Here is a 26,717-nt window from a genome sequence, read left to right on the forward strand (position 1 = left end):
CTGAGAAAACGTTCACTTCCTGCGAGCTCCAAGTAATCCTCTGGAGACCTGATACATGGCAGACCCAAAACTACTGCAAGACCACTGAGAGCTACCCTGGACTCTGCATTGCCCATGAGGAGTAGGACTAGGAGGAGTCTAAGAGCCTGACATAATTTCAGACAGTTTTCCCTTTTATCCATGCTCACTTATCCATTGATACACAGATACATTATGCTGAACTATCATTATGTTTTTTCAAGGTAATTTTGAATAAAGAGCTTGCTTGTCCATCATTGGAGTACAATAAAAACAGGTTCTCCAGTGCTCACACTGCTGCCCTGCAAGTGGATGAAAGACATGAGTTCTAAGTCACACAAATAGCAAAAACACAAAGCAGAAAAAAAAGCATAGCAGGTTGGTGTTTATCACTTGCAGTACAGGATGCATAAGAAGATACTGAACTTGTATTTCCAATTAACTCAGGCAACATAACTAAATAACATTTTAGGGGTTACAAAGGTCATGTACAAATGGCTTTCCTACTATACCTGCATTTTATTTACTGTTTCTCATTGAGCAACCAAGTGGCAACCACTTCTATTTTGTGGCTTTCCTGGGAACCAATATAGTATATTTCATTATTTATGAATGGTTGGTCTTCTTTAGCTAAGCAGGCAGTTAGAACCAGATTTATTGCTATCAGATCAAAACTTGCCCTGCTCTTGAATAGGAGAGAAAGACCTGAAAAACAGCAGCACAGTGATTTTGCAGTGCTGTGAAATGCACAGAAGGTGAGTTTGGGCACACACGAGGGTAAAAAGAGTATGTCTGAAAATGATGTAGCCTGGATGGCCAGGACACCCATGTGTAATGCTCCCAATGGCTGCTCTGTGCCCAGGCTTTCCATAACCAGAGCAGGGCACCATCTCCCTCCCACCCACACCAGCGCACTCAAAAGTATGTTTCTTTAACTGAGCCCAGCATGGGGGAAAAAAATGTGACCTTCCAGTTCTGAATCAAAGATATAAATGGAACAAGTCAGCACTTGTCTGTATTTCATTTAACTAGACTGACAAACAAGTAGCAATGAGTTCATCCTTTGTCTTAGGGGATCAACAACAACTAATGTTATCTGAGAATACTGCCAAGATATTCTACACTAAAACAACAGGCAAAAGGTGTCAGTTGTAAGGAAGAGTGCTTACAAAATATTGCTGAGATTGCTCTCAGTATCTCAATTGTGCAAACACATCTTCTTCCTTTCTCCTCAAGAATTTTTGTTACCCCTGCCATAGATGAGGAAGACAGCCATGCATAGAGTATTTGCTATTCCCTTCTATATTTTTAAAGCAAACCATGCCTCATTGCCTTCAAAATTAATTTAAATTCCAAAGTAGCAGATTCATCTTTGGAAAAGAAATAAAACTGTGCAATACTGCTGGAGAGTGAGAGTTCTTTACACTCCCTTCCCAGCCAGGAGATGCTACATCCCACAGTACCCAAGAAAGAGCTGTTACCATGGAAACAAGTCTCTGGGAAGCAGCTCCTCATTGTTCCCCTGGTCATCCAGCTGTGGGCCCATAGAGGAACAGCTGTATCCTTGCATCAGAAAATGTCAGCCCTCCCTTACCTGATGCAATAAAAGGTAAATAATCAGATGAAGGGAAGTTATTTACCACCAGAGAATGAGACTGTCACCAGCGCCAACTCCTCCTCGGGGTACTGGATCTTTTCTGCCACAATCTTCAGTATCTCCTGAGCTGAAGTAGACACTTGAGCTTTCACACTGACATAGGAGTGCTCTGTTATATACACGCGGCAGAAAACTGCACAAAGGAAGAAAGACATGCTCAGCTGTAGGCAGAGATACCCGAACAGTGCAAAGAACAAACCTGCAGACCCCACCACAGCAATGCCTCAGCTGCCTGGCTACTGCAGGAAGGGCAGTCACTGCACCCTGACACAAAGGACATGAAACTAACCATAAACATCACCATTTCCCCCCTCCCCACCTCCTGTTCCTGGGAATGAGAGAGGCAAGCAAATGGAAACACAGACTCCCACAGCAGTATCTATTTAAGACTTCATACCCTGAGGATTTGACACCGACAACCTCCTTCACTGCCTGTCTTCTCTGCAAACTCAGCTGTTGCCATCTTTTCTCCCTCAATTTTAGGTTCAGATAAATCACTGTCCTTTCAGTATATTTCATATCTGCTGCAGAAATTATTTTGAACCTCCACTTCCACCTGGAACAGGAAGCTTTGCAAGAACAGTGCTCCCAGATTTTCATCCACTCCTGATAGCTTATCTGTCTAGACATCTAAACTACTTGCATTGCCAGAGTATTTTAGCACCAGCAGAGACTGCCCAAACAGCCATACAATCAGTTCTGACAACTCATTTCCTGAATCACAAGCAGCACATATAAATGGGACTGGTTTGGGGAAATTCCCCGGGCTCACTACCTCTACTGAGGTCCATGAGTTGGTTCAGCTCTGGGAATGCTGTGGTCAGCTCAGCGATTACCTTTTTCTGCTACAAAAAGGGATGTACACTCTCTCTGCCTGCCAGAATTTTAGGTTTACATCTTTTTCCGAGTTTGCCCTAGCTAGTTCTTTGAAATACAGCTGCCACACTTAAAGCGGAAGAAACTGAGCTGCAGACTTGCATAAATATTTTTAAAATTACATTTGCTAATCAGAATTGTCACAGCTCTTGGTTTCACACTCACTTCAGTGCTTAATTAAACTTTCCATTTCCTTCTACTCTGGCACTGCTTATTATAGACAGGCTGCTACCATGCCAATACAGGACAACTTTTTCTTCTCCAGAACTGTTGTATTTTTTTGATTATCTTTACTGACAGATGTATGTAGCAATAGCTCTTTGCTTGTCCTATGGATCTTCATGGCTTCGGGGCACTTTCATTAGTGAAGATTATGCCAGAAGCAGCTAAGAACTCTATCCTTTAGAATAGGGATTTTTTTTCCTGTTGTAGTAAAGAAAAAATGAATATGAGAATGAAGGAGGAACTTAACACTGAGTATTGGGGAAAAATAAGTCATTTGATTTTATAATTCCTTTTTAACCGGTCTCTGCTGACAGAGAGTAAATGAGATGCTCATGGCAGAATCTCTCATCAGAATGGATACACATCATGAAAACAGAGACATCCAATTGCACTTTAAATTACTAGGTAGAAAAATAAATTTTAAAAAATCTGACAGGAATATCTGGACTCCAAATGCAGAGTGACACACCTTGCTTAGAGTGAATTTGTTTGAAATGTCCTCTCTGCCATTTGCAAAGGGACAATGACAGCAATGTCAATTTATAAATGGGCTATTGATCTATCCTTTCTTTAACACTGAACTAAATCAACCCACAGGTCAGGTGCTCAAGCACAACCACCATAGTGACCCTCCCCCTCACACCTCTCCAACGTTCCATCTGTGGTATCCCATCTTTTGGGATGGACCATGTCATCTCTTCCAGGAGCCTGTGCTGCTCCTCTGTGAGAAGGAGGGAATGCCAGGGGGAGGAAGTGGCCATGGGCTGCAAGCTGTCCTGGTAATGATTGCAATAGAGGATAAAACACCTCTGGTCAAGTGGCATGGTGAATCTCAGTCAGACTCATCCTCCACAAGCACCATCAGTCAGACAGCACTCCACCACACAGGATTAGATGTCACCCTCTGCATCTGTCTCTCCCTTCCCCAAAGTCACTTAGGCTATTTCATTCCATCATAGTCCATGGCTCCTGCTCTCAAGGAGTGAGACAAAAGCAATTTAACTCAGTCAGGACTGGCCTTGCTGAGTTCTGTCCTGGTGACTGTCCCACCACAGTTATATGGTCTGTCCCCCCTCTCGTGCCAGTCCTCTTTCCTTTCCAGTCACCCACAAGCTGTGTCCACCTTGGAAAGAAGAATGAGTGTGGGGGTTCTCATCCAGAAAGACCATTTTTAGAAGAAGCCTTGGAAACATAAACCTCAAAACCCCCTACATTTGAAGCACAAAAAGAGGATTATCTATCAGCAGCACATACTGTGCAAATCTTTCTACTTGGCATCGAACGAGCTCAGTTTTTATTCTGTCACAAATGAGCACTAAAAATACCCTGACTTCAAGTGAACTTCCGGAGTTTTGTTCCCAGTAAGAAATGAAGATACACTGTCAAGGAGCGAGGCTGCCAGGTAGGAGGTCCTTCTGCAGTCCCCTGCTCGTGTACACAGTGTTCTCCTCTTTGCCTCCTTCCTCGTACAGGCATTACAGGAGGGTGACAGCCTCACTACGTTACTGTATTGGTAGTAATGGAGGGAGATCGCTTTTGAAATGGCTGACATTAAAGTGAAGTGGCAGCTGCACTCCATGCAGAGATGTTTTTGAGCAGAGAAGGAACTAAGGCACATTCCCAGAGTTAGCAGATCCTGGACCATTTCATGTGACAGGCTTATTTGTTCACCTTTCACAACCATGATATAGGTCAAGAGACTGAGAGCATGAAATGGAGCACAAGTAATGCCTGGTGGAGGGGCTGCTGGCACACCTGGGAGGCACACAGATCTGAGACAGGGGTGCTGGAGGAACCGGACAGGGCAAAAACCCCTTGAGATACCATGGCACTGTTGACCCCTGTAAGCCAGGAGGAAGGAAGGTAAACCTGCACAGCCAAATATTTCTTCTTTTGTGTCCCCAAGGTCCTATTCAAAAACTGTATGTCAGTTAAAGAATATTTACACTGAAGTCCTTGAGAAACAATTTTACAGTTTTTGAGCTTTTCCTCCACTCTTTCATTTATACTCACTTTCTTCTGTTTCATTCATGGTTCCTCTTTGCTGCAGCCAGTTCTCCTTTACACTGAACTGGTGGAAAAAGGTTTTATTCTGTGAGGGAGTGGAAAAGAAAGGAAGAAAGAAAGAAAAAAAAAGACAACAGTGATTTTTTGCATCCCTGCTGTTTACAAAGCAGTAATTCACAGAATACAGCATTCAACCCATACGTCTGGCCAAAAGGTTTCTGTATAGGAAGTACACCCACCCTTTCTTGGAGCAGTAAACTGGGAGTTGCCTTACTAAATTATGGCCAAGGTGGGGATTTTGGAGGAAGTAGGACATGCCAAGGCTAAGGAGCCTGCACAATTCAAAGTTTTCTGTAGTCATGTTCAGAGCCCACTTCTTATACATTTATTCTTACAGACATTTCCCATGTACCAATCAGCCTATTTAGCAATTTCACTACAATCTCATGTTCTGCCTTCCACATTTTTGCAGTAACATTTTAAGCTTATTACACACTTCAGCTTCAGTCCAGTAAAACTGACGAGCACAGCAATTCACCTCTGAGCAGTCTGTACGCCAACTTTCTCTGGCTCCAACTTCTCCCTCCAATTAAATAGACAGATTCATGTTCCTCTCTTTTTGTCTGTCCCTGTCACAACAAATCCGCCCTTTGCTCTGTTTACTTGACATCCATGTCAATGCCTGTGTTCAGCCTGGTTTGCCCAGCTTGCTACATCCCTCTAGCTCGGTGGGGACACACTCCAAGGCCTCTCCTGAATTTTGACATCTCAAAGCATCTTGTTAAGATGCTAATACTGTCACAGCCACTGCAGGTTAGCTCATATCCTGATATCCAGGATGCACTCAAAGGAAAAAAAAAATTCCTTAAGCAGCATTGCAGGTCACTGACATGTCCTGTCATGTTTTTGGTCACCAGTCACTTTCAGTTAAGAAGCCAAGAAAAGAGAGGGAAGTGGGCAGAGGGGGAAGAAGTGAGATGGTAAGTTATCTAGCAATCAGCAACAATGAGGTTGGCATTACCTTTCGATGAGGTGAATACTCATCTACAGTGCTGAAACAAAAAGGAAAATCTCAATTATTCTTTCCAGCCAAAGTTTAGGAAAAGGAAGTTTTAGCTATTACAAAGTTTACAACATCAGAAAGTTTTTAACTCTAAATGGTCACTGCAGAAAGGCTGCAGAGGTTCTTCAGGAAACACTAAAGGCATCTGGCTCAGCCAGAGAACTTTCCTTTGACTTGTATAATCGATGTAGTGAAAATGTTGCCAGCCCATGAGCTGTTGGAGTAGGCAAACACAGCAGTCAGGGTCACCCTCAAGGGCACCGCTCCTTCCACTTCCCCAGCAGCCAAACCATGGAAACAACCTCCGTTTGTTGAAAAACATGCCAATTAAATATCTTTCATAGATGCCATAATTATTAGTAAAATAGTAACTCTGAGATTACTATTCCAAGTGACTTGCTTCTCAGTACTGTGGAGGGAATGAAGGTACCATCCAAAGTCACAGATTGCAACTTCTGAGAGAATTTTTGCCAGCTTCTCCACAAACTATTGCCCTGCTTGTAAGTAATCCCAAATGAAATTGATGGGAGTGAATGCTGAATCACAAACACTGCCCAACAAACATCAGCAAATATTGAATAATCTAGCGTTAAAGAAGGGATGATTCGTAAAAATGAATATGCCACTTGTATCACTTATCACTTTACTGAATTACAGAAGGATGGCAAACAAAATAAATTACACTCTGAATAAAAGACGACTTGATCACAAATATAATCAATACTTACTGACGGCGATGCATCCCAAGTATCTTCTGAAATTCTTTCAGGTCCTTCTCAAGAACGGGATACTCATACACATCATCTAACACATTTCTGTATATAGTCTACAAAATAAAGCAGTATCTGCAAACATCTGACAACTCAAACATAAATCTAAGGCATCATATCAGTGGTCTAAGTCAATTCAGGCACTATCCTACTAAAACAAGTTTTATCATTGTATTTATGGAAAACCTGTAAGGAGAGAATGTTCCTCTTTAAATTTCCAGACTGGTAAATATTCAGCTTGCCTTTGGAGAAACACTCTTAGTACTGTCTACCAAGTGAGAGGGCAAAATGCTTGTACTATTTTGTCTATAAGCAGGAAAATTTAAAACACCATTTGTGGCTATTACATGAAATCTGGGTTAGGTCAGATTCTGAAGCATGACAACACACCACATCATCATCACTTATCCAAAATGACAACAAAGATTAGATTAAGATTAAGACTTTAAAAGTCTTAATTAGATTAAGACTTTTAAAATGGCAAATATTCTACTGTACCTTTCCTCACACTTGCATGCATTTTAAACTGAGTTGATGTGTCCCACCAACTCCCACAACTCTCCCTAGTTGTAAACTAATACATAAATAAACCTTACTTCTAATTTTGGGGGAAGACATTGTCATCATTGAAATCCTAGGAAATATTTTCTCTACGCTTTTTCCGAATCTGCATGTAGAGCCTTCTCTTTCCCTTCCAAGAAGACGAGGATCATACGGCTGAGCTGAGTCACCAGGTTTGCTTTAGCCCCACATTCACAGACTTCTGCACGAATGATTTTAGCCTACAACCCTGTATGTTGGTTTTTCACATATAACTACAACCATCATTAATATTATTGCTGTTTAATATTGCATACAAGCTTCCAGAAGAGGAATTGTGAGACAGTGCACAGTCACACACCACCATGGCCAGAAAGCCCTGCATACAGACAGGTGCAACTCAGTGTGATGTAACTGATGCCTGAAATGAAACCCCCCTTCCAGAACATCAACACATATCTAGTACCAAACAGCAAAAATCCTGGGGTCTCTGCTTCCATATGCAACGTGTCCTACTTAAAACCAAAACAAAACCATAAAAAAAAAAGGAATCTCAAGACTTTTTCCACATTTCATTCAATGTTTCATGCCTTTGTCTTGAGTGAGTGACTGAAGAGATAAAAGACCCTTAAGAAGATCTCCAGTCGCAAAGAGTCTCATCAGGAAAAGTGGAAGATACTGCAAAGTCTCCTAAAATACTCTCATTTTTCAACCAGCAGGGAAAAGAAATATATTGAAAAAAAATCAGTAACCAGATAGATTTTAGGTTAGCAACAACAGCACTATTTGCAAATTTACAAGGGAATTTTAAGAGCTTTTGGAACTCCTACAGAAATATCAGAAGAACTTTGCTAACAAGTAAGGAACAAAATTTTATTTATTAAAATACATAAAGCTATGTTGTTCTCCATGTGCACCCAGCAAACACTGTGGAATAGGATTTCACTCTTCAGTCAAAGTAGCATCTCTCACAGACATCTCAAAACTCGCTATGTCTATAATCCTCTGGATACTGACTGCAGACCCTATTCTGACAGATATGATCAGTGTGTCCAAGGAACCTCCACATCTTTGCAGTTTTATTTCTTACCTTCCCAACTTTTCCCATTTTCTAGAAACCACAGGAGTTCCGTAAGTCTCATGTGCTAAAGGAAAGCTTTTAATGTTGACTATATTGCGAACACAGGATTTCTGTTTAAACTGACTATATCTAAGGCATTCAAAGAAGACACATGTAAATCATTTTATATTATAGATTTCATAGAGATGAAAGTAAGTATGAAAAAATACGTTTTATAGATTTTGCTGTTGGGGCTTTTTAGACACAGTATGTAATTAAACAGTGCTGAAATGCATCACAGAAACTGTTTCAATACCTTTAAAAATTGTTTTAAATGCTCATCCTCATGTAACCAGTCTTTGTACAGAGAAGTCCACTGAGACACCAAATGCAAGACTTTTCTTTTCCTGCAGGACACATCAGAGTCGTCTTCTTTCCCTTGGTGGTTCTTAGCACAATAGGTGCAGTAGGTTAAGGAACATACAATAAGATCTCACAGAAACTTCAAAATTACTGACAAAAACTTTGCAATAATCTCATTTGCTAATGAAAGATTTTTTTCACTGCACTGCTCAGTTTTAAATGTTTTATCCTGTCCGGAGCTTTAGGAGTTTCGTAACTTTCGGGAATGAAATTGTCAGTAATAGGAATAGTAATTCATCCTCTGTGCCAACAGGAGTTTTTTCCCTCACAGATCAGAGAGGTGAGTCTATAAAAGTAAAATCAATTCAAAAGGAATTATACAATGTTCAGTCATATCTTTTCTGCAGAACTGAGAATGAAGCTTTGTCCTGCACACGGATGACAATGTGAATGTCTGTGGGAAGGAGGGCAAAGCATCATTAACAATAACACAAAAAACAGGCAAAGGAAGTCAGTTTCTTTTTGCCTGCACAAATTACATTACCTGCAGAAGTAACACTATTAAAATAAAATTTTAAAAACCCTGAAATACTATTTCTACTATTGTTCTCTGTTCATAAGGTAGAAAGACTAAATGTCACATGATACCCACTTTGTACATTATTCCTGTCCCTTCATGGTTCTTTCTTTTATAAGGTAAAAAAATGATGTTTTCACCACAGAAGTTAAAGACTGGAAAAAGATTTAAAAAAAAAATTTAAAAAGGAAGTTCATTTTATAGACACAAGTTTATTCAAATATTGATCCATAGCTTATGGAAGTCATTGGAAATACATGAAAATAATTCTTTTATCTAATAATGACTTAAGACATACATCCTGTATCACATGATAAAAGGAGCAGAGACTGTAAAATTCTTTACTTTTTCTCCTTGTGTATTCTGAAATGTGTTATGCACATGTAGGTATTTGATGAATTAACATAACCTGGGAAGGTTTTAACCCCACTTTAAATTCTACCTTGTCACAGTTATAAAGGTTTATTTATCTTTAAACAAAACCTGATATAAAATTGCATTGTTGCTGTAAGTTAGGCATCTGTTTCAAATCCAGGCATGTAACTTTGATATAAGGCTCAACAATAGATAAACTACGAGTAAGTGTGTGACCCCCATGAATAAAACATTCAGTAAAAGGATATTGCCTCAGAAGTGCCTGGCACAAGTCATCAGTCGTCATGAAAACTGTGTATGTGAGAAGGAAGTCATCCAGGAGTGTTTCTGCAGAGGAAGACAAAAAGAGCCCAAGGTACAATACATTAGTAAGAGCAGGAAGAGAGTATCTACTCCTGTTACTGGGCATGGCAGGAACAGGACCCCCACCCTTAAAAAAAAGGTTCAAAGAATACAGAATACATAAACCTTTAAGTTTCAAAAAGTTAACAATGTGTTGCCACTGCAGAGATCAGCCCCTTTATTTAACAAGCACATCCTCAGCTCCCAAAGCACCAACAGGCACAAGCATGCACAAAATAATTCACAATAGTTAAGGAATCAGTAAGAAAGAGTCTTTGTAACAAACACTGCCATCCTGGTTAGCTCAGCTGCACACAAAGCAGCCTTTCCACATGTTAGCTTGTTCTGGAAATTCAGGAGATTCACATTTTAGTAACAGGACAGAAAACTAGGATTGCCATGAACTGTGATTAACATCTAGGCACAGTAGTTGAGAACTATGACATAAATATATTCAAATCTTTAGCTGGTTGGCTAGTCTTGTGGGCATCACTGTAAGTGTTGAGATGTTTTCTCTAAGGTTTGTTCAATTGTATCAATGAAGGCTTTTTTCTCCACCTGGTTTCTGTCTTACAAAACCAGGCTGAAGGTACTTGCTAACAGACCATCCCTACACACTGCAGTTGTAGCACCTCAGGTTGTCAGGATGAAGACCACTCTGGATCTCAGTGTAACTTTTGTTCCTCATTCCCATGTCACACTATTTTTAGGATTTTTCCAAACCTTTACTACACACATCACTGGGCTGAAAGCTCTGGGTTTGCTCTTGGATGGCAGGGCTCAAGGTAATCTCATGGTGGTCTTCAAAAACCCAGTGGCAGAATGGAGATAAAAGCAAGCCAGACTTTTCCTGGAGGTGTGCTACTAAATGATACAGGGCAACCATCAGAGATGGCAACCAAAGAAAATCTGTCGAGATCAAGGTACTTATTTTTTCCTCCTGTGAGGACACCCAACCATTGTGACGGGTTACCTGCAGAATCTCCAACATCACAATATTCAGGGCTTTCCTGTGCAAAGCTCTGAGCATCCTGGTCCTACTGAACCTGCTTCCAGCATGGGTTGGACCTGCTGGTTTCACAGCTCCCTTCCAAATGAAATCATTATAAAACTCTTAAACAAATTTGATTACAATTTTAGTAAACTACTCATACATGATGCATAATCTAGGAGTGAATCTGTATTTGGTTCACACAACAAAATCTCTTCTTTTATGCAAACGGACAATTTTATCAGTCTTTTTAACCTCAAAATAAAAATGTTTCTGTTTGTTTTTCTGGTTTCGTTTTGTTTTCCCCAAATGGTAAGATTTCCTCAAGTTTTGAGGGATTCCTGTGGACTGTATTTCTTTTAATTTCAGCAAATACTCTGTGTTCCCTTTAACAAGAGAACAACTCTGTTTTTTTCAGATAAGAACAGAAACATGGACAGAGGCTGAACAATAACAGAAATTATTCCAGTTATATGGTAGAGCAAAAGTATTTTACCAGTATAATTAGCTGGCAATAGTTAGCCCCAATTATACTAAGTTGTGATTTAAGTGGTGGATTTACAACTGCAAAGACTAAGGGCCAAACCATACCTCACATGAGAAAGACAAGGCTGAGCCCTGATTTCTGTACCTGATTTTCTCACTATTTGTTTGTGATCTGTTCCAGTCCAAGCTAGTGCTTGTGTACGAGTGTGCAACTGAGAGCATCCCAGCAGCTTTTCACAGCAAGGCTGCAATTTCACAATAATTTAGACCAATTTCCCTTACAGCTGCTTTGGACCTTATCAGTAAATTATTGATCCCATAGCTGCGGTGCACGATGGCAATGAGGATTCATCCATCCATCATCCACAGACAGATGTCACACAGATAAACATGGATGGATCGCTAATGACATCACACTCCGTGAGCATGAGATTCAAAATACCTCCAGTGTCTTTCAAAAAAATTCAAATAAGTCTATCTAGCTCAATGCATTTAACACTGCTGATCTAGAAAGAGTCCTGGTCTAAGGACACATAGGTTAAAACCCTTGCACCCAGAAGCAAAACAATTAAATTCTTTATTCTACCCAACATTGTTTAAAACGGTGGAAAGTGTTATCTCTGCATAAAAAGAGTATTTTGTCTCAGTAAATGGAAAGGCACGGCGAACAGCTTGTTCTCTATCTGAAAGGTCATCTATTCATTCTCTTGCACGTCCTTTGGATGGTACCATGAGGCTATTAACGTTGGAGGTTTCACAAACATTTATTTGGAAACAGCTGAGCTTGGCGTCAACAAACACATTTTAGTTCTTTATTGAACTATGTGACTGTGCAGTGATTCCTCACAAAGTGAAAGAGACATTTACAACAGATTATTTCCCTAATTTCCTGCTCTGTGTAAGGGCTATCTGAGCTTCAGCAAAACAAAGCCATGTGTGCAGAAAAGAAATTAAGTCCTAGTTGAAGCAAAAACTGCAATACTTGTCAATGAACTTCTCTAATTGTTCAAAATAGTGTGAATTTATCACAATAACTGGTGTTTAAAAACAACTTACAGGTTTATTTCTATTATATCATAATAATCTGTTTTCCAGATGTCTATCTTCAATTCTCCCAGCATCCCAAAGTGTTGGGATGGGAAGAAAGGCTGGTTTTACTATAATGTCAGTTTTTTGCTTTTTTATTTTCTTGCAAGAACTATGTTACTACTAATGCAATTCTCTCTCAAAAAAACCCAAAACAAAACACAACAAACCAAACAGTGATGGAAAGTCTGTATGTTTGTTCAGATAACTTCCAATTAGTTTTAAGCCCTCTGTGCATCTCCCTCTGTCTCCATGTCCTTCCATTCACAGTCTCTGGCTTCTAACAGCCCCATCAAAATAAGGTATATCACTCAGCCCACTTAAAGTTGCACATATGTATACACAGTGATTTCTTTTATCCCCTAAATGGAGAAGAAATGCTAAAAAAAACCTTAATAAATTGTGTTTCCCACAGCTTGTGTATAGGCTAAATTTCTTCAAATTACCTCTGAACATGTTTAGAAATTTAAACCCTAGAGGAATGTTTTGAACAAAAAAAGTCTGGATTATACATGTGGTCCATTAATAGCATCACTCATCCGTTAAATTACTGTAACAAGTAAGCAATGAAAGTGTTTTTGCAAGATTAAATATCTATTACCATACATCACCTAAAGACTTTACAATAATATTCGTATTTTAAAATGCCTCAACTAGCTTGTAGGTATTTCCCTGAAGTCCTACTGTTCACTGTAACTATCTTCTGTATTTTCTTCCTAAATGCCCTGTAATTTAAACTCATTCCAGAGTGGTTTTCCATGTCATAGCAGGAACACAAAACCTGAGGGTGTACTGATACTTCAAAAATAATTTTTTAAACAAACCACTGCACACTTGTCAGACACTTCTGGATATTAATACGTGTCCACAAAAAATGATTTGCTAGTCTTAATCTACAAATGGAGAGAAAGGGTAACCATGGGAGGATTAATTCACAGCATATTATTCATTCTGCTACTAATGGCCACTAAGAGCAGTAAACTTGAACGAGGAAGGGCTTTAAGTGTACAAGTTGGGCTGACAAATATGAAAAAAAGTCTTTCTGGTTTTTTTTGTGTTTAGTCACATTTGATTTAAGAGTTAAAAAAGAGCAATTCCAGTCAAATCACTAATAATTTACAGTTAATCATACCCCCACTCAGAATGGCAGTGAAATGCATACCCCTTTTAAAATTTTACTCCATGTTCCAGTTTCTGCTTAAATTCATGACAATTTTCCCTATTATTACTGTAGAAAAAGTGGGTTTTTAGCATTTGTAGCAAACAGAGAGAATAAAATGCAGAGTAATAGTTGGAAAAGAAAAGATATTGGAAGAAAAGTCTTGGTGCAAAAGCCTGTGATGCTATGATTTTTATTTGTCTTCTTCATGAATTTTTTATTTAATCTTTTTCTTCTAGCCATCCATCTAACTTTTCTTTGTTCCTCACAATTTTCCTTTATTTGGCTAAGCAATTATTACAAAGTCTGCAGCTAAATTGCAGCTATGGAATATTTCATTTCAAAGACAATTTCAAGCATTTTAAAGCTTCATTAAGACATGCAACAGAACCAGCATGAGTTCCATGGCCTCCTGTTCTTGCAGCTCTTTGGGGGCAGCCTTAGGCAGTAATCTCACCACACCAATTGCGTGCAAGTTCCATAGGCATAAAAATAATAAAAAAGTAGGCTCAGTGCTTGTTTGTTATTAAATAATCAATTTGCACCAGCTTCTGCTGAGACAGCTTCTCCCGGACTATGAGCCCTCTTCTTCTCCCAAGTGAAATAAACCATGGACACAGCTTTAGCAGGAACAGTTAGTACTGCTCGTCCCATTTTTCTGCAATGGACAAGTCCTCCTGCAAGACACATTCAGGGTGGCCGAGGGATAGAAAGAGCAGTATATAGACACTCTCACCCATGTGAAACATTTGCTTTCAGCTGGTTACTGAAGGACCCGGCAGTACATCTCCACGAGAAGTTACAACTGTATTGTGTGTATAGGGTGATGACAGCCAATAGGAACCATGGTGTATTTGGTGGGAAGGGGAACCTAGGGTCCCAGAGACAGTAAATATTAGGAATTTAAATAAATAAAAGAAATAAAATATCTAGATGAACAACACATCATATATTCCCACCTACTTAAAAAACAGACAGGATTCCCTGCTGCTTTCCACGTGCCCACTTACTTCTCTAACAGAAGATGCCCTTTCTCTCTGAGAAGACAACTCTACAAATACCAATTCAAGGTGATGGTACAATTATAAATGCCAGGAGGAAATAATGGGTTTCCTACATGGGTTTGCACACCAAATATGATTTTCCAGTAGTTTCTTTTCTCCTTTCTCCACCCTCTTCTCTAGGCAGGGTATCAATCACTAAGGCTTAGGACAGAAATTATTACATATCTGTAGAGAAAAATCATCTGTGACAGATATTTAACAAATCAGGACAGGCAGTACACTTCATGGTGTTGCCATGTCAAACATCTGTACCCTCTTCTCAAACTGGAGCATTTTCTTAAACTGCTGCAGGGGTACAAGACATCAGTGGAGCAGTCTCACACTAATAACTTGTAACATAAACATTCAAAGAGACTTAATCTAAAGGAAATGCCTTTGTCAAAGGTAATAGTTAAATAGTAATAGTTAAATTCATTATATTTGAGGACAGCTCTAAAATGCAAATACTAAAAAAGCTATCTCATAGAATGAGTAAAGAAGGAAAAGCAAGGGAAACATTCAAGTGTCACAGACAGCTACACATCTCTAACTACCCGCCTAGCAATATGTTCACACATTATTTACTAACATGCACGTGCACCAACCAGCATCTTTAGACCCCACAGCTAAACCAATACTGCACATACATGTACATTACAAACATGTCCAATAGCTCAGGCTGCATTTAGAATACACCTACTGCCCTACTGCTAATATTAGACACACTGTCCAGCTAAGCCAGATATAATTATTCCTAATGCCTGAGTCATTAATCCCTTTATATCCACAAGAAGAGATAACTTGATAACAAATTCCAGTTTGTCCTGGTTTTTGGATCACACTAGTACATCCTGAATAGATTTTGGTTTGTTACTTCTCAATGGCTACCAACAAAAAAAAAGAAAAAATAAACAGAAGCAGAAAAATAAGCCAAACAAGTCCTCCCACTTTCGGTGACAAATTGACTTCTGAAATGACAAGAACCATTCTCTTTTTCATATCAGACTTTACAGAGCAACTTTTCAGACTCTTTTTTTTCCACTCCGTAGCATTTCTTTTTCCATGTTCTAACCTTTCCATTATATGCTTTTTTAAATATTATGAAAAAAATAAAGCTATGCAAAACAAGGCAACAACAGGATTTAAAACATCCAATGCATGGAGCTTTCTTCTTATAACTGCATGGCTTACAAAAGGTAAATTCCTCAATACAGAGGAATATAAGCATATAAACTCTATATTCCTTTCTCTGCAGATTGTATATGTCATGTACATGTCATGTACTGTTAGTTGGGAAGAGGGTACTGATAGTGAAATCTGTTAAACTGCAAAGAAAAACAAGTAATCTCCTTTTCTTTTTTTTTGGGGGGGGGGGTTGGTTTTTTTTTTTTTTAAACTTATCACTATTCTAAACCCAAATCTCTTCGACTTTGCACTGTACAAATCCATTGTGAATGGCTGTGCAAGAATTACAGAAAGATTTAAGGGTTTTTCAGGCTTGTATTCCACACTAAATCGGATTATAAGAAAATATAGATAAAGCACTGGAATGCAAGTTTTTTTCCACTTTATGCAAAGTAGTGATTCAGCTTTGTCCAAGGATTTGCTGGTGGAGGCTAAACCTGTATGGAGACTGAAGGAAAAACCAAACAACAACAAAAAAGAGGAAAAAAAATTGCCTGAATGAACAAGCCACTGGAATTCAGTAACTCATAGGTTAAAACTACTCCTGCCATTGTAGTGGAAAGCCTTAGTCATGCTACAGAGCATCTGTGGTTGTCACTACGTGTGTATGAGAGAATTAAACTGAGAGAATGAAAACTCATGCACCGAACCAAAAATATAACACTCCAAACTCTCTGCTTTCCAAGCAGAGGAAATCACTAAGTGTCCTTCCTGCTCAACTTAGCTTTCAGAAATGTAACAAATAAAAAGAGGTCATAATATCTTCTTCAACCTCAGCATGTTAGAACTTTAGTATAATGCATTGGTCGTCAGCATGTAGTAACTCCAGCAGCACGAAATACAAGTGGGGGCTTCACATGCATTTTTCAAACATCAATGCAAACTGAGGTGGTTTTTGTGTGATAATGAAATCTCTTTGGTGCTTGAAGAGGGGGGATATTTTCAGGAAAGACAAAGATGAAGAGAAAAATAAATGTATTTTAGACAACATAGAACGAATTCTAAAACCCTTTAGCTATGCCATCTCCCAATTGTGACTATGGCAAAGATGGTAAGATGTCAGCTCCTGACATCCCCTTATGTTAATACACTTACCAGTATTAGCCAGAATTACAAATTTAATAATCGTCATCAATTCTGCTCTCAGGTACATTCAGTGCAGCATCCCTACCTTGCAGGACCAGACACTTTTCTCTAATGTTTTGTGAGGCTCATCCCCCAGAGTGTATTTGGAAAAAAAAAGTCAACAGCTAGACCAGCTAAATCCTTTGGAATTTTTATCCTCCTGTCTGTGACTGAAAACCTGGGATCAATAACACTAATGCACCTTCTGACCTCATAGCACGTTGGAAATAATTTTTTTAAAAGAAAATATTCACTGATGGGGTTAGCAACAACATACTGATGAGAAATAGTTAAGACTTGCATCTCTCAAAATCATCAAGAAAAGCAGCCCTGTGAGATGGGGTTACAGCTGGGCAAACAGACAGATGAGCCCTGTGCCTGAGTAAAATGGATGCTGATTACTTACTATTCCATAGGGAATAAATACTTTTTTCTATTTTAAATATTCAGTCACTTAGTTCAAATTAAACAAAATGAAGGCTACAGCAACACATTTTCAAGTTTTTTCAGCCTCTTGGTGCTGAAAGCTTGTAGCCTTGATAAATTCTTGTCACACTTTTTCCTCCCTTCTGCAAAACGAGAAAATTGTAACACACCTCAAGGCAGACAATGCTACATGTAGGTTTTTTGTGTGGTTTAGTTCACATAATACTATGCAATGCACTGAAACCTTTCAGCAATGCAAGCACAGGTCCTGAGAATTGAGTTGTAATCAGAAAATTGCTTGTTCTGCAGAAACGGAAAAACGATTTGATGGCAGCCAACTCTTTCAAAGACAGAAGTTTCTCAGTAATCTGTAATTCCACAGCAATTTAGTAAAAATGTCAGGATGTTTCTGAGTACAAACAGTAAATGCAAATTGCTATCTGATCTAGGAAGATATTGCTCATGTCTGAGAGGCTGCTGAGAGGTCCCAGACCTCCCTTGCATTCAGGCAATGGCAACGGTGCTCAGGACCTTGAAGGATTAGCCCTTAATTCAAAATCGAATCCTCTAATAGTGCTATGCCACCATGGACACAGCACGAAGCAAAAAAATGAAAATGATGTTGAGAAAGAAAGGTCAATGAAAAAAAAGAACATTGATATATAATTTGCTGCTAATGTATTAAAACAATTATAGTAGTTATGTCACCTAACCACCGAGGCACCGAGAAATCAATGCACAAAAGAATAAAGAGCAAGACATTTATTTCTGGCATTAGGTTGGAAAACTAAAATACAGAAGGGCAAGATATTTAACTTGTACAACCACATTTTTTATTGGAGCACAAAAGTCAGAATTAGGAATCATTTCTAAGGTCATCTCCCAGAAACTTCTGGCAGTATTTTAACATCTGCAGAATGAATCAAACACATTCTGTCTGGTAAGGTCAAAGATCCTCCTAAAGTTGCATTCCAGTTGCTGCTATCACATGTATTGGAGCAGTTTCTTATTTTGTTGGAGGGACAAAAAGCCCTGAAACCACAGGCAGAGAGCAAATGTCAAACTTGTCCAGCTTTAATGAGACACTAATTTTCCCATATAGAAATCTGAAGCTCTCTTATTTTCCCCCAGGTAGGAGGGAGCCCTGGTGATTCATGTGCAGCTGTAATGGCCAGGGTTACTTGAAATTATTGGACAAATCCTCTGCACCTAATACATTTTGAAGTATTAGAAATGTTGCCTACAGCAGTCACCCTAAGATGTTGATACTTTTTGTTAAAAAAGTGCCTTTGACTGCTGCATCTAAAACACTGAAGTTTTCCATGCAGTGAAACTTGACGGTGTACGGAGGTATTTTAATGCACATGTGAAATGTGAAATCCTCACGCAAGCAGAAGGCAGACACTCCTTGTTCACATCAGGCATTTCCCAAAGTACTTGAGGAGAAAAACCCATCCTCTCTTTCCATCGATTGATTAAAATAAGCCAGCCAGGCCCAGATTGCCTGGAGCAGCAGGACAGAGGATAAAAGATTTAATGGTTCCCTTTCATCCTTCTGCCTGCAGACCAGCTGCCTGAGCACAGCCTGCTGTGATGTGCCCTCCTGGGTTTGCACCTCCAGCTTGCACATTGCCTGCCACCCCAGGCACTGGTGTGGCTCAGCGAAAGTTGTACGAGCAAGCACAAGGCAAGGTTCTACTTTTCTGCTTCTGTCTTGCACAGGAACTTCTTTGCATCAGTGCCATCACCCTCCTCCCCAGGCAACCAAGGAGATGCAATGTCTCCAGCTCAGACCCTTCAATGACAAGTTCCAGGTGCCACCAACAGCTGTCACTGCCTCAGTGGTGCCAGCAGGACAGGACTTTTGGTTGCCTGGTGGCAGCACAGCACGCAGCCATCCTCCAGGAACTGACACCAGTACACAAAAAGGGGCTGTATCCTCTCTCCCCTCTGCCACTGGAAGCCTGGTCCTACCAAATGGGTGCTCTAAGGTGCCTTTAGGCTGCTCGAAACTTTTGCCTGGTCCACCAGTCCAGCACACATTCCAGTATAAAAGGAAACTGAAAATTGGACATTCAGCTTTGAGAAAGTTAACACAAAGGAAGATGCACTTAATTGTCATTCTTTTAATCTTTGCTGTCCAACACTTACATGGCATTAAAGAACAACCAAGTTTCATGTTCAGCACATCTTTGTCATTGCTGAATTGGAAAATCTTCTCCTAGGAAACAGTAATCTTCAAATCTAATATCGTATATAAGCATAAAAATCATCACATCTTCAAAAAATGATTGTGAGTTCCTAATCGCTAGATCATCGAGATGCTTTGAAACAGTCTGCTTCTCAGTGACATTTCTGAGAACATGAGCCCACATTTTCTGTTTACAACCCAAAAATAACATATATATTTGGGTGTATATATTTAAAAACTCTTAATTGGCATTATTTTCAAGTTGAGACTATTAGCCCCAGAAGGCTTTACTTCAAAATCCACTGTATTTGGACAGCATCTAGTCCAGCAGATTATGACAACTACAGTATAGTGACCAGAATACATTCCATGCTGGTACATGACATGGATAAAGGACAGGTCAAACTACACGTGGTAGTGCCCCACCTAAAGCTCTGCAGGTCAGGCACAATGCCTAGACTTCAGTGTGCAGCGTTATCCCAACACCTGCTGCTAACTGCTTTGCTTACAACCAGAGGGCCAGGTCCCTTGGGGGAACAGAAATGTACAGATCCGCACTTGTGTATTTTTAAAAGTGTTTAGCAAGAAGCTTTGATCTATTATTTTCCCCCCTACAAAGCAGCAAGGGGAAATTTCTTTGTGCTTCAGCCCAAGGAAGGAGATATAAGGAGTACCTTGTTTGCCCCTGGGAGCCAAATTATCATAAATATGCTAAGCAGGGCAAGCTCCCCAACATGTGGCACTGGAGCATGTGCAGTAAACATCACAGCATCTCTTCAGGGAAGCCTAGCACGACAAAGCCTCCACTGGCAAAACACTCCTGGCTTCTGTTGATTTGACAGAATTGCCTATAAAGGGAACAATGGCATTTTCATCCGAGCAAGAACTGTTTGATTTGGTCCAAATCTCTGTACAAGATGGGAATAGCATGCACTAGACTAATGAACAGACCACACATTTCTTCCAGCACACGAAAGGTCAAGTGGTGGGATATTTTTGGTGTATTGGGTCACACACACTAGGTTAGGGTCTTGCATACACAGCTGTGGCCCACTGTCACATAACCTCAAAAGCAGAGACTCACTTAACATCTTCTGACATATGGAGGCAAAAGGCCCAGCCAGGGTGCTGCATGGCTGTGATGTGTTACAGGCTCTGCTGGGGAGGGAGGAATATATCTGGCAAACCCCAGAGGAGACCCAGACAGACATTGGCATACTGCAATGTCACAGCTGCACTGGAGGATGCCACTTCCAGCATTCTGCCCAGGCTGTACAATACTTCAGGCTGATGGGCAAACAGTTCTCAGACCCCTCCGAAATAACCTGTGCAATGTCTAACAACACACCTGCAACGCGGCAGAGGCAGGTGGCACAAGGAACACGACATCCAAGAGAACCCAAAAACCAAACAGGGCCATAGCTGCATCTTACATTTCCACACCTGTCTTCCTCCCCACTCCCCAGGGCAGTGAAGCACAGCTTCACAGTATAAAACCAGAACAATGAGCACCAGAACATTCGTCAGGCAGCTGCATTTTGCTTCCCCATGTGGTGAATGGGTTCCAAAAAAATCTGATGAGTTTCATGATGGTGGTGTTAAAATACATTGTTACACTAATTGTAGACTTATTTATAAGATATAGGTCCTTAAATTATGACCTGAAATTGTACTTGCTACACTGAGACGCCCAAATCATTCCAGTGACAGGTTAACATGTAATTAAAGACAGCTTTTCTCCTTACTATTATTACAACTTAATGGAAGACAGCAATAAAAAAATGCCTTGCACATAGTCTGCATATGGATTAAGAACATCTAAAAACTTCAAACTATTGTGTTTGTCAGTACAACCCTGTGCTGACAGCTGAATAAAAGAAATCACAAAGCTTCTTGCTTGCACAGTTTAAAGATCATACAGGGGTAAGACACAAGGAATAGATATTATCCAGAGTTCAGCTGCTTCTAAGTATTAAAACACCTGCATGGGCATATTTTCCTGTGGCAGCTGAACTGTGTTTGTGTGCAATTTGGCTGCTTGCAATACACAGCATCTCAATGCTACACTTTTAAGATAGAAGACCTTTATTTTGATAATTTTCAAACTACTTACACTCATTGGGGAGTTCAGAATTAGATCCTTGGTTCAGCTGTACCGTAATTACTCAGGGGTTTTTATTTGATGGCCTTGCTTATTTCAGTTAAATAAAGTGGAAATACTAAGCAATTATAGATGAAAGCACAGTGGGGTAATTTTCTAAAGGTTTATATTCCCTTTTGCCATTATTTTGGATTTTTAGTGCTATTTATTGACTCAGTCACAAAAAAAAAAAAAAAATAGATGCAAAACACAGCTCTCAGACAGGCATAACTTTGGACTGGTATAGTCCAGCTTTCTTCCTTTGTATCTTTCTTTTCCAGGTCTTATGAGATGCTGTGTTTTTCATGCACACACTGGAAAGCATCTAATGCAAGAGATGTATTCTGTATTTCATGGAAAGTGTTCAATGTTTAGCCCTTCATAAATAAATACAGCCAGCTGTCTCCTGGACTTCACAGGGCACAGAGGAATCTCCTTGGCTGACTGGTAAACCCCACCCTTCTGCACAAGCACACATGAATCTGCTGCAATGTTAAGGAAAAAGGTGACAATCACAAACTGAGATAACAGATAAGCCCCTGTATTAAACGGTGCCTCTTGGATCATCTGCTCCATGACCATGTTTCACCACTCAGCACCTGGCTGTGACGAGTGCTCGCTGCCATCTTTCATTTCTATAGCTCTTTTAGGCCGTAAGTGACAGCACAGTTTTCACAAAATGTGCTTTATTTTTCCAGTGTATAGAGAAAAGGAGGCAGATCTGGGCTCAGGAGAGGCAGGAGGTACCTGCCAAAGCTGAGTACACTGACCCACTGTCCCATGCAGCCAACACCAATGCTTTTGGCTAACACCATCAAATCTGAGTCAGATAGTGATCCCACTGCAAATTGCCTTTGCCTATCAGTTTTCCAAGCCCTCTTCAAATTAAATAGGCTAACAGCATAATTTCTCCTTTTTTTTATTAAACTGATTTGCTTATTCAATTAGTCATTAAAGGCAATTATAAATTTTTTTTTTTTCATACTAAGAAGCAGTATGCTTTCCATATCACCACCAGTTAGCCCATGGGGAATTATCAATTATGTGATGACAGTCTCAGACTGCAATCACTTTCCCATGGCTGCAGCCTGATAAACACTTCTGCTAGGTTTAACACTTCTTATAGTTTCTTTCAGGTCACAAAATAGTGAGCATGTATTTATTGTTCCTAAAGAGCCTGTCAGAGAAGGTAGCAAAGCATCTTTAAGGAAGACTCTGAGGATTACATACCACCCTCCAGCTAGATGAATACTTCATATATAAGAACATATATTTAGAAGTGATTTTCCATATCAGTTTTTAGAAACACATCACCGATTACAGTAAACATACAGGAGCTGGAATTAATTCCATTAGGAGCTACTGTTCTGAAGAAACAGTAGCCCACATCCCAGAAGGACAATGAACTATAATATGCAAGCTCATTTAATCACTGTATCCAATTACAAGGAGGAATAAATCGTCACACACATGCCTATGTCTGAATTTTAAAAAGTAAATAGATCATGAATAGTCAAGCCAAATGCTGTGAATCTCTGGATTCAGAGATTAGCAGGGGAAGTGGTGCATTCACTTCCCACTTGAAATTTTTTGTTCCATTGATCATACGGAGCTGACATTCTCTGCAGTAGGAGACACAAAATTCTGACATTCACCTCAACACAGTTTGTGTACAGTCTAAAGACAGACTTTCCTACTCTCTCTGCTCTGATGCACACCCAGGACTCCCCTAAGTAACAGGGGTTCAGAAGAGGAGCTGCCTTTCTTCCTAACACTACAAATAGCAGCACTTCGGGCAACTGCTCCTTCCTTTTGCTGTAAACTCCCTCATCCCAGACCTACATGACCATATGCTCCACGAGGATCTGAATCCTCTCCATTTGTCAAGAAAACCCAGTACAGCAGTCTCTCGCAAAGCTGATAGCATTTTCATGTTTTCCAGATGCTTTTAGAAAACTGTTATCAAGTATTTAACATTCTTTGTAATCAAGAGCATAGTTGTAACTTCCCAAATTACATCTTACTAACCTTGACTCCCTGAACAAATTTCGTATCCATTAAACTATGATCTAACATAAAATGTCCTCTGGCCCATTTGCCTGTCAAAACCCTCAGCCCAGAAGGGAGATTAGATTTTCATTAATAATAACACAGTCTGTACTCCCACATCAAAGAAAAAAACCTGTTCAAAATATTTACATAAGCTGCACAAGCAGCCCATGATATATTTGCCTGGAGAGATGGGCCATCATGCTGTAGACCGTAAGAAAATTTCCCTCAAGCCAGTGATACTACACACACATCAGGAAAATGCCTTCCTTGCAATGGGAGAAGGCAAGTTTCAGCTGGCAGAGATCTTTTCCTGTCTACAGGTTTAGGCTTCGCTTGTCCAACATGCCCAGGTTTCCCGACTGATCACATCCCAAAATCTTGCATGTGCTTTGGGGCTCCTGCCCACAGCAAACCTCAGAGGTCCCATGATGGCAATGGCTCCCCAGCTGTCACACTGCCGTGGGGAAGGGCTCTGTGCCCATCAGCAGCCCAAGCACTGATGGAGTCTCCAAGGCATTTGCAAGCTGCTGTGGCCTAGGAGCCCTACAGTGCGGTCACAAGGAGAGCAAGGAGGGAACAGACAGTGTCCATTTGCTTCCCTGGCCCTGCTCCAGGGACGTCCAGGGGGCAGAACAGTGAAGAGCCTGCAGCATGTCCAGGGCTGCCTCCTTGCCACAGGCTGGGCTCCAGTAGGCCAGAGGTCTGCACCTGTTTGTCCATCCCAAGAACCACCTGGCTGCCCCCATGCAGCCTCCTCGTTCAACGCCTGCACAGCTGAAGTGGAAGGGAGGAGGCATTTTGCCTGCTGGGAAGTGGGGTACATGTCTGTGCATCATCCTGTTGTAGCCTCCCTGCCACTGCTTGATGGCACGTACCAGGACGGAAATTTTCCACCTGCCTGTTACAGAGTTGAAGTGTACAGACAGCAACGCAGACAGTTAACTTCTACAGACAGTAAGAGGAGAAGCTGTAGACACCTTAATAGGCAAAATGTTTGCATTTGCCCATTCCTGGTGGTTTCACACTTTGGGGCAATGCTACATGGTCACTGCTGCTTTAAGGCTTTGAATGAAAACCCTTTGACAAAGGGGATCTGACAAATGCTATTTGTTTGTGGTTGTTTTTCACTGTTGTTTGTTTGCTTCCAGCTTGTGGCTGTGCATCCCCCATGATGTTACTAACAGTATCAACAAACAAAATCCTATGGATAAGGCTCCGATGGGGCAGGGAATGAAATCCAACAAGGGTTTCATTATTGTATTGATGCTGGGGCTCTGAATTCATGGCTGGGAAAGAACAAAACCAGGATCTGGCTTTCTGGTTTTAACTGCAGTGGTTCCTAGAGAGAGGTCAACCAGCCCTGAATTCCAAGAAATGGATGTGAAGAGGGTTAAAGAAAGGCTGCTTGTGGAATTGACAGAGCCTTGTGGGCAGTGAAAGAAGGAAGGAGGGGGATGCAGGGTGTAGAAAAAAGAAAAAAGGAAAGAAACTGAAAAGCAATGAAATGTGAGATATAAAAGCTTCTAGCAGTCCCAAGTCAGACAGCATGATTTCTCCATGATTACATCTCTCATTCTGGCAATTTATATCTCCATCAAAACTCAAGTTCAAGCAAAGGAATAAAATCACAATTCATGCCAAATGCCATTGCAAGAAAACCAAAGTTTTTTATTATTAGCTCCCATCAAAATTAGATCCATCAATGCTGCCACTTTATTTACATTCATCTGTTTTCCCCAAACTTTCACCCCAAGATGTTTTTGCACTCAGTGTCCTTGTAGCCATCACATTTTCACTTCAGAGAGAGAAGTATGATTTTGGTTTTAGAAGGATCTCACAAACTTTCTGAACTAAGACAAGGTCATCTCATGATCTCAGCCTGGCTTGGGAGAGAATGGTGTGAGCTGCTGCCACAGCTACAGATCACATCGGTATTTTTCACCTTGTCTAAAAGACAGGACAAGTAATGTACTTTATTGTGGTAACTGATGCTATTCTGAAAAGCTCTTTCGGTCAGTGCCAGATATACTCCATGAGGGTAACTGACACCTCATGAAAAACCTTTGGCTGTCAAAGTGCTGTAATTCTACTCCTATTTCAATCTTTGAAAGGATCAAAATTGACTCTACAAAAAAAAGCAGGACTGTCTCCAATGCCAACTACATAGACTCTCCTAAAAGGTGTTCTACGCCCCAAGTAATATCAAACTGGATCAAACCTTACCCTCTAAAAATAGCAACAGCAATGTAAAGTCTGCATTATGAGCTTACCAATTGCAGTTAACGCACAGGGCTTCTGAATTTATGCTCAGCGCATTCTGCTCTATTATCTCCTTTTAAGACAGGCCCCTCCACTCTCTCAAAAGTATTCTTACTACAACCATCTATTCCTACATTCAACAGCCAATCTTCTCCCTTGCCCACTAAAATGAAAACCTAGCAAAACATCACAAACCACAGCAGAACACCCTGCCAACCTCTTCCAGCACACAGCAAATTTGGCCTGAAGCAGCTGCTATCACATCTGCTCTTTCTCCCTTTCCCTTGAACACGCTAGAGAAGGCAGCAGCCACTGGCAGGGCAGGGCAGGGCAGGGCAGAGCCTGGCTCTGCTGCACCTGGTAATCCAGAGGGTGCTGGCACCAGTTTGCCAATGCCCCAGACAGACTCTCTCAAGCAATTGTGTTTATTCAGCTACACAGCAAGCAAAGGCATTCCATGCTGTAATGCAGCCCAGGGTTCCCAGCTATTAAGGGAGGTCTTAAGAGCCCACAAAAAGCCCATTGGGAAATAGGCAGAAATCTATACCAATTAATGGTTCACAAATAGGTCTTGGGTTGTGGCTTTTTGTTCTTAATCTCCCCGGGTGACCTCTGAGCCCAGGGATTTACAGAAAGCAGTAAAGTGGGAAAGAAAAGGACTGCACCAGTACACTGCACAACCAAGCATCACCTAATGGCAG

The 26,717-nt window shown here is 40.5% G+C and overlaps 1 protein-coding gene across 1 annotated transcript in view; it reads right to left on the reverse strand.

The window, feature by feature from the left end:
• RAPGEF5 (Rap guanine nucleotide exchange factor 5) overlaps positions 1-26,717 on the reverse strand; it is a 159,456-nt gene that overhangs the window by 27,330 nt on the left and 105,409 nt on the right. Inside the window, exons 12-17 of the mRNA XM_082291232.1 lie at positions 9,780-9,858; positions 8,533-8,677; positions 6,575-6,672; positions 5,805-5,835; positions 4,790-4,868; positions 1,659-1,808 (exon numbers count right to left, since the gene is read on the reverse strand). Coding sequence (XP_082147358.1) covers positions 1,659-1,808; positions 4,790-4,868; positions 5,805-5,835; positions 6,575-6,672; positions 8,533-8,677; positions 9,780-9,858 — 582 coding nt within the window. The remainder of the gene's footprint in view (positions 1-1,658; positions 1,809-4,789; positions 4,869-5,804; positions 5,836-6,574; positions 6,673-8,532; positions 8,678-9,779; positions 9,859-26,717) is intronic.

The sequence above is a fragment of the Coloeus monedula genome, assembly GCF_965178545.1.
Source record: "Coloeus monedula genome assembly, chromosome: 1".
NCBI lineage: Eukaryota > Metazoa > Chordata > Aves > Passeriformes > Corvidae > Coloeus > Coloeus monedula.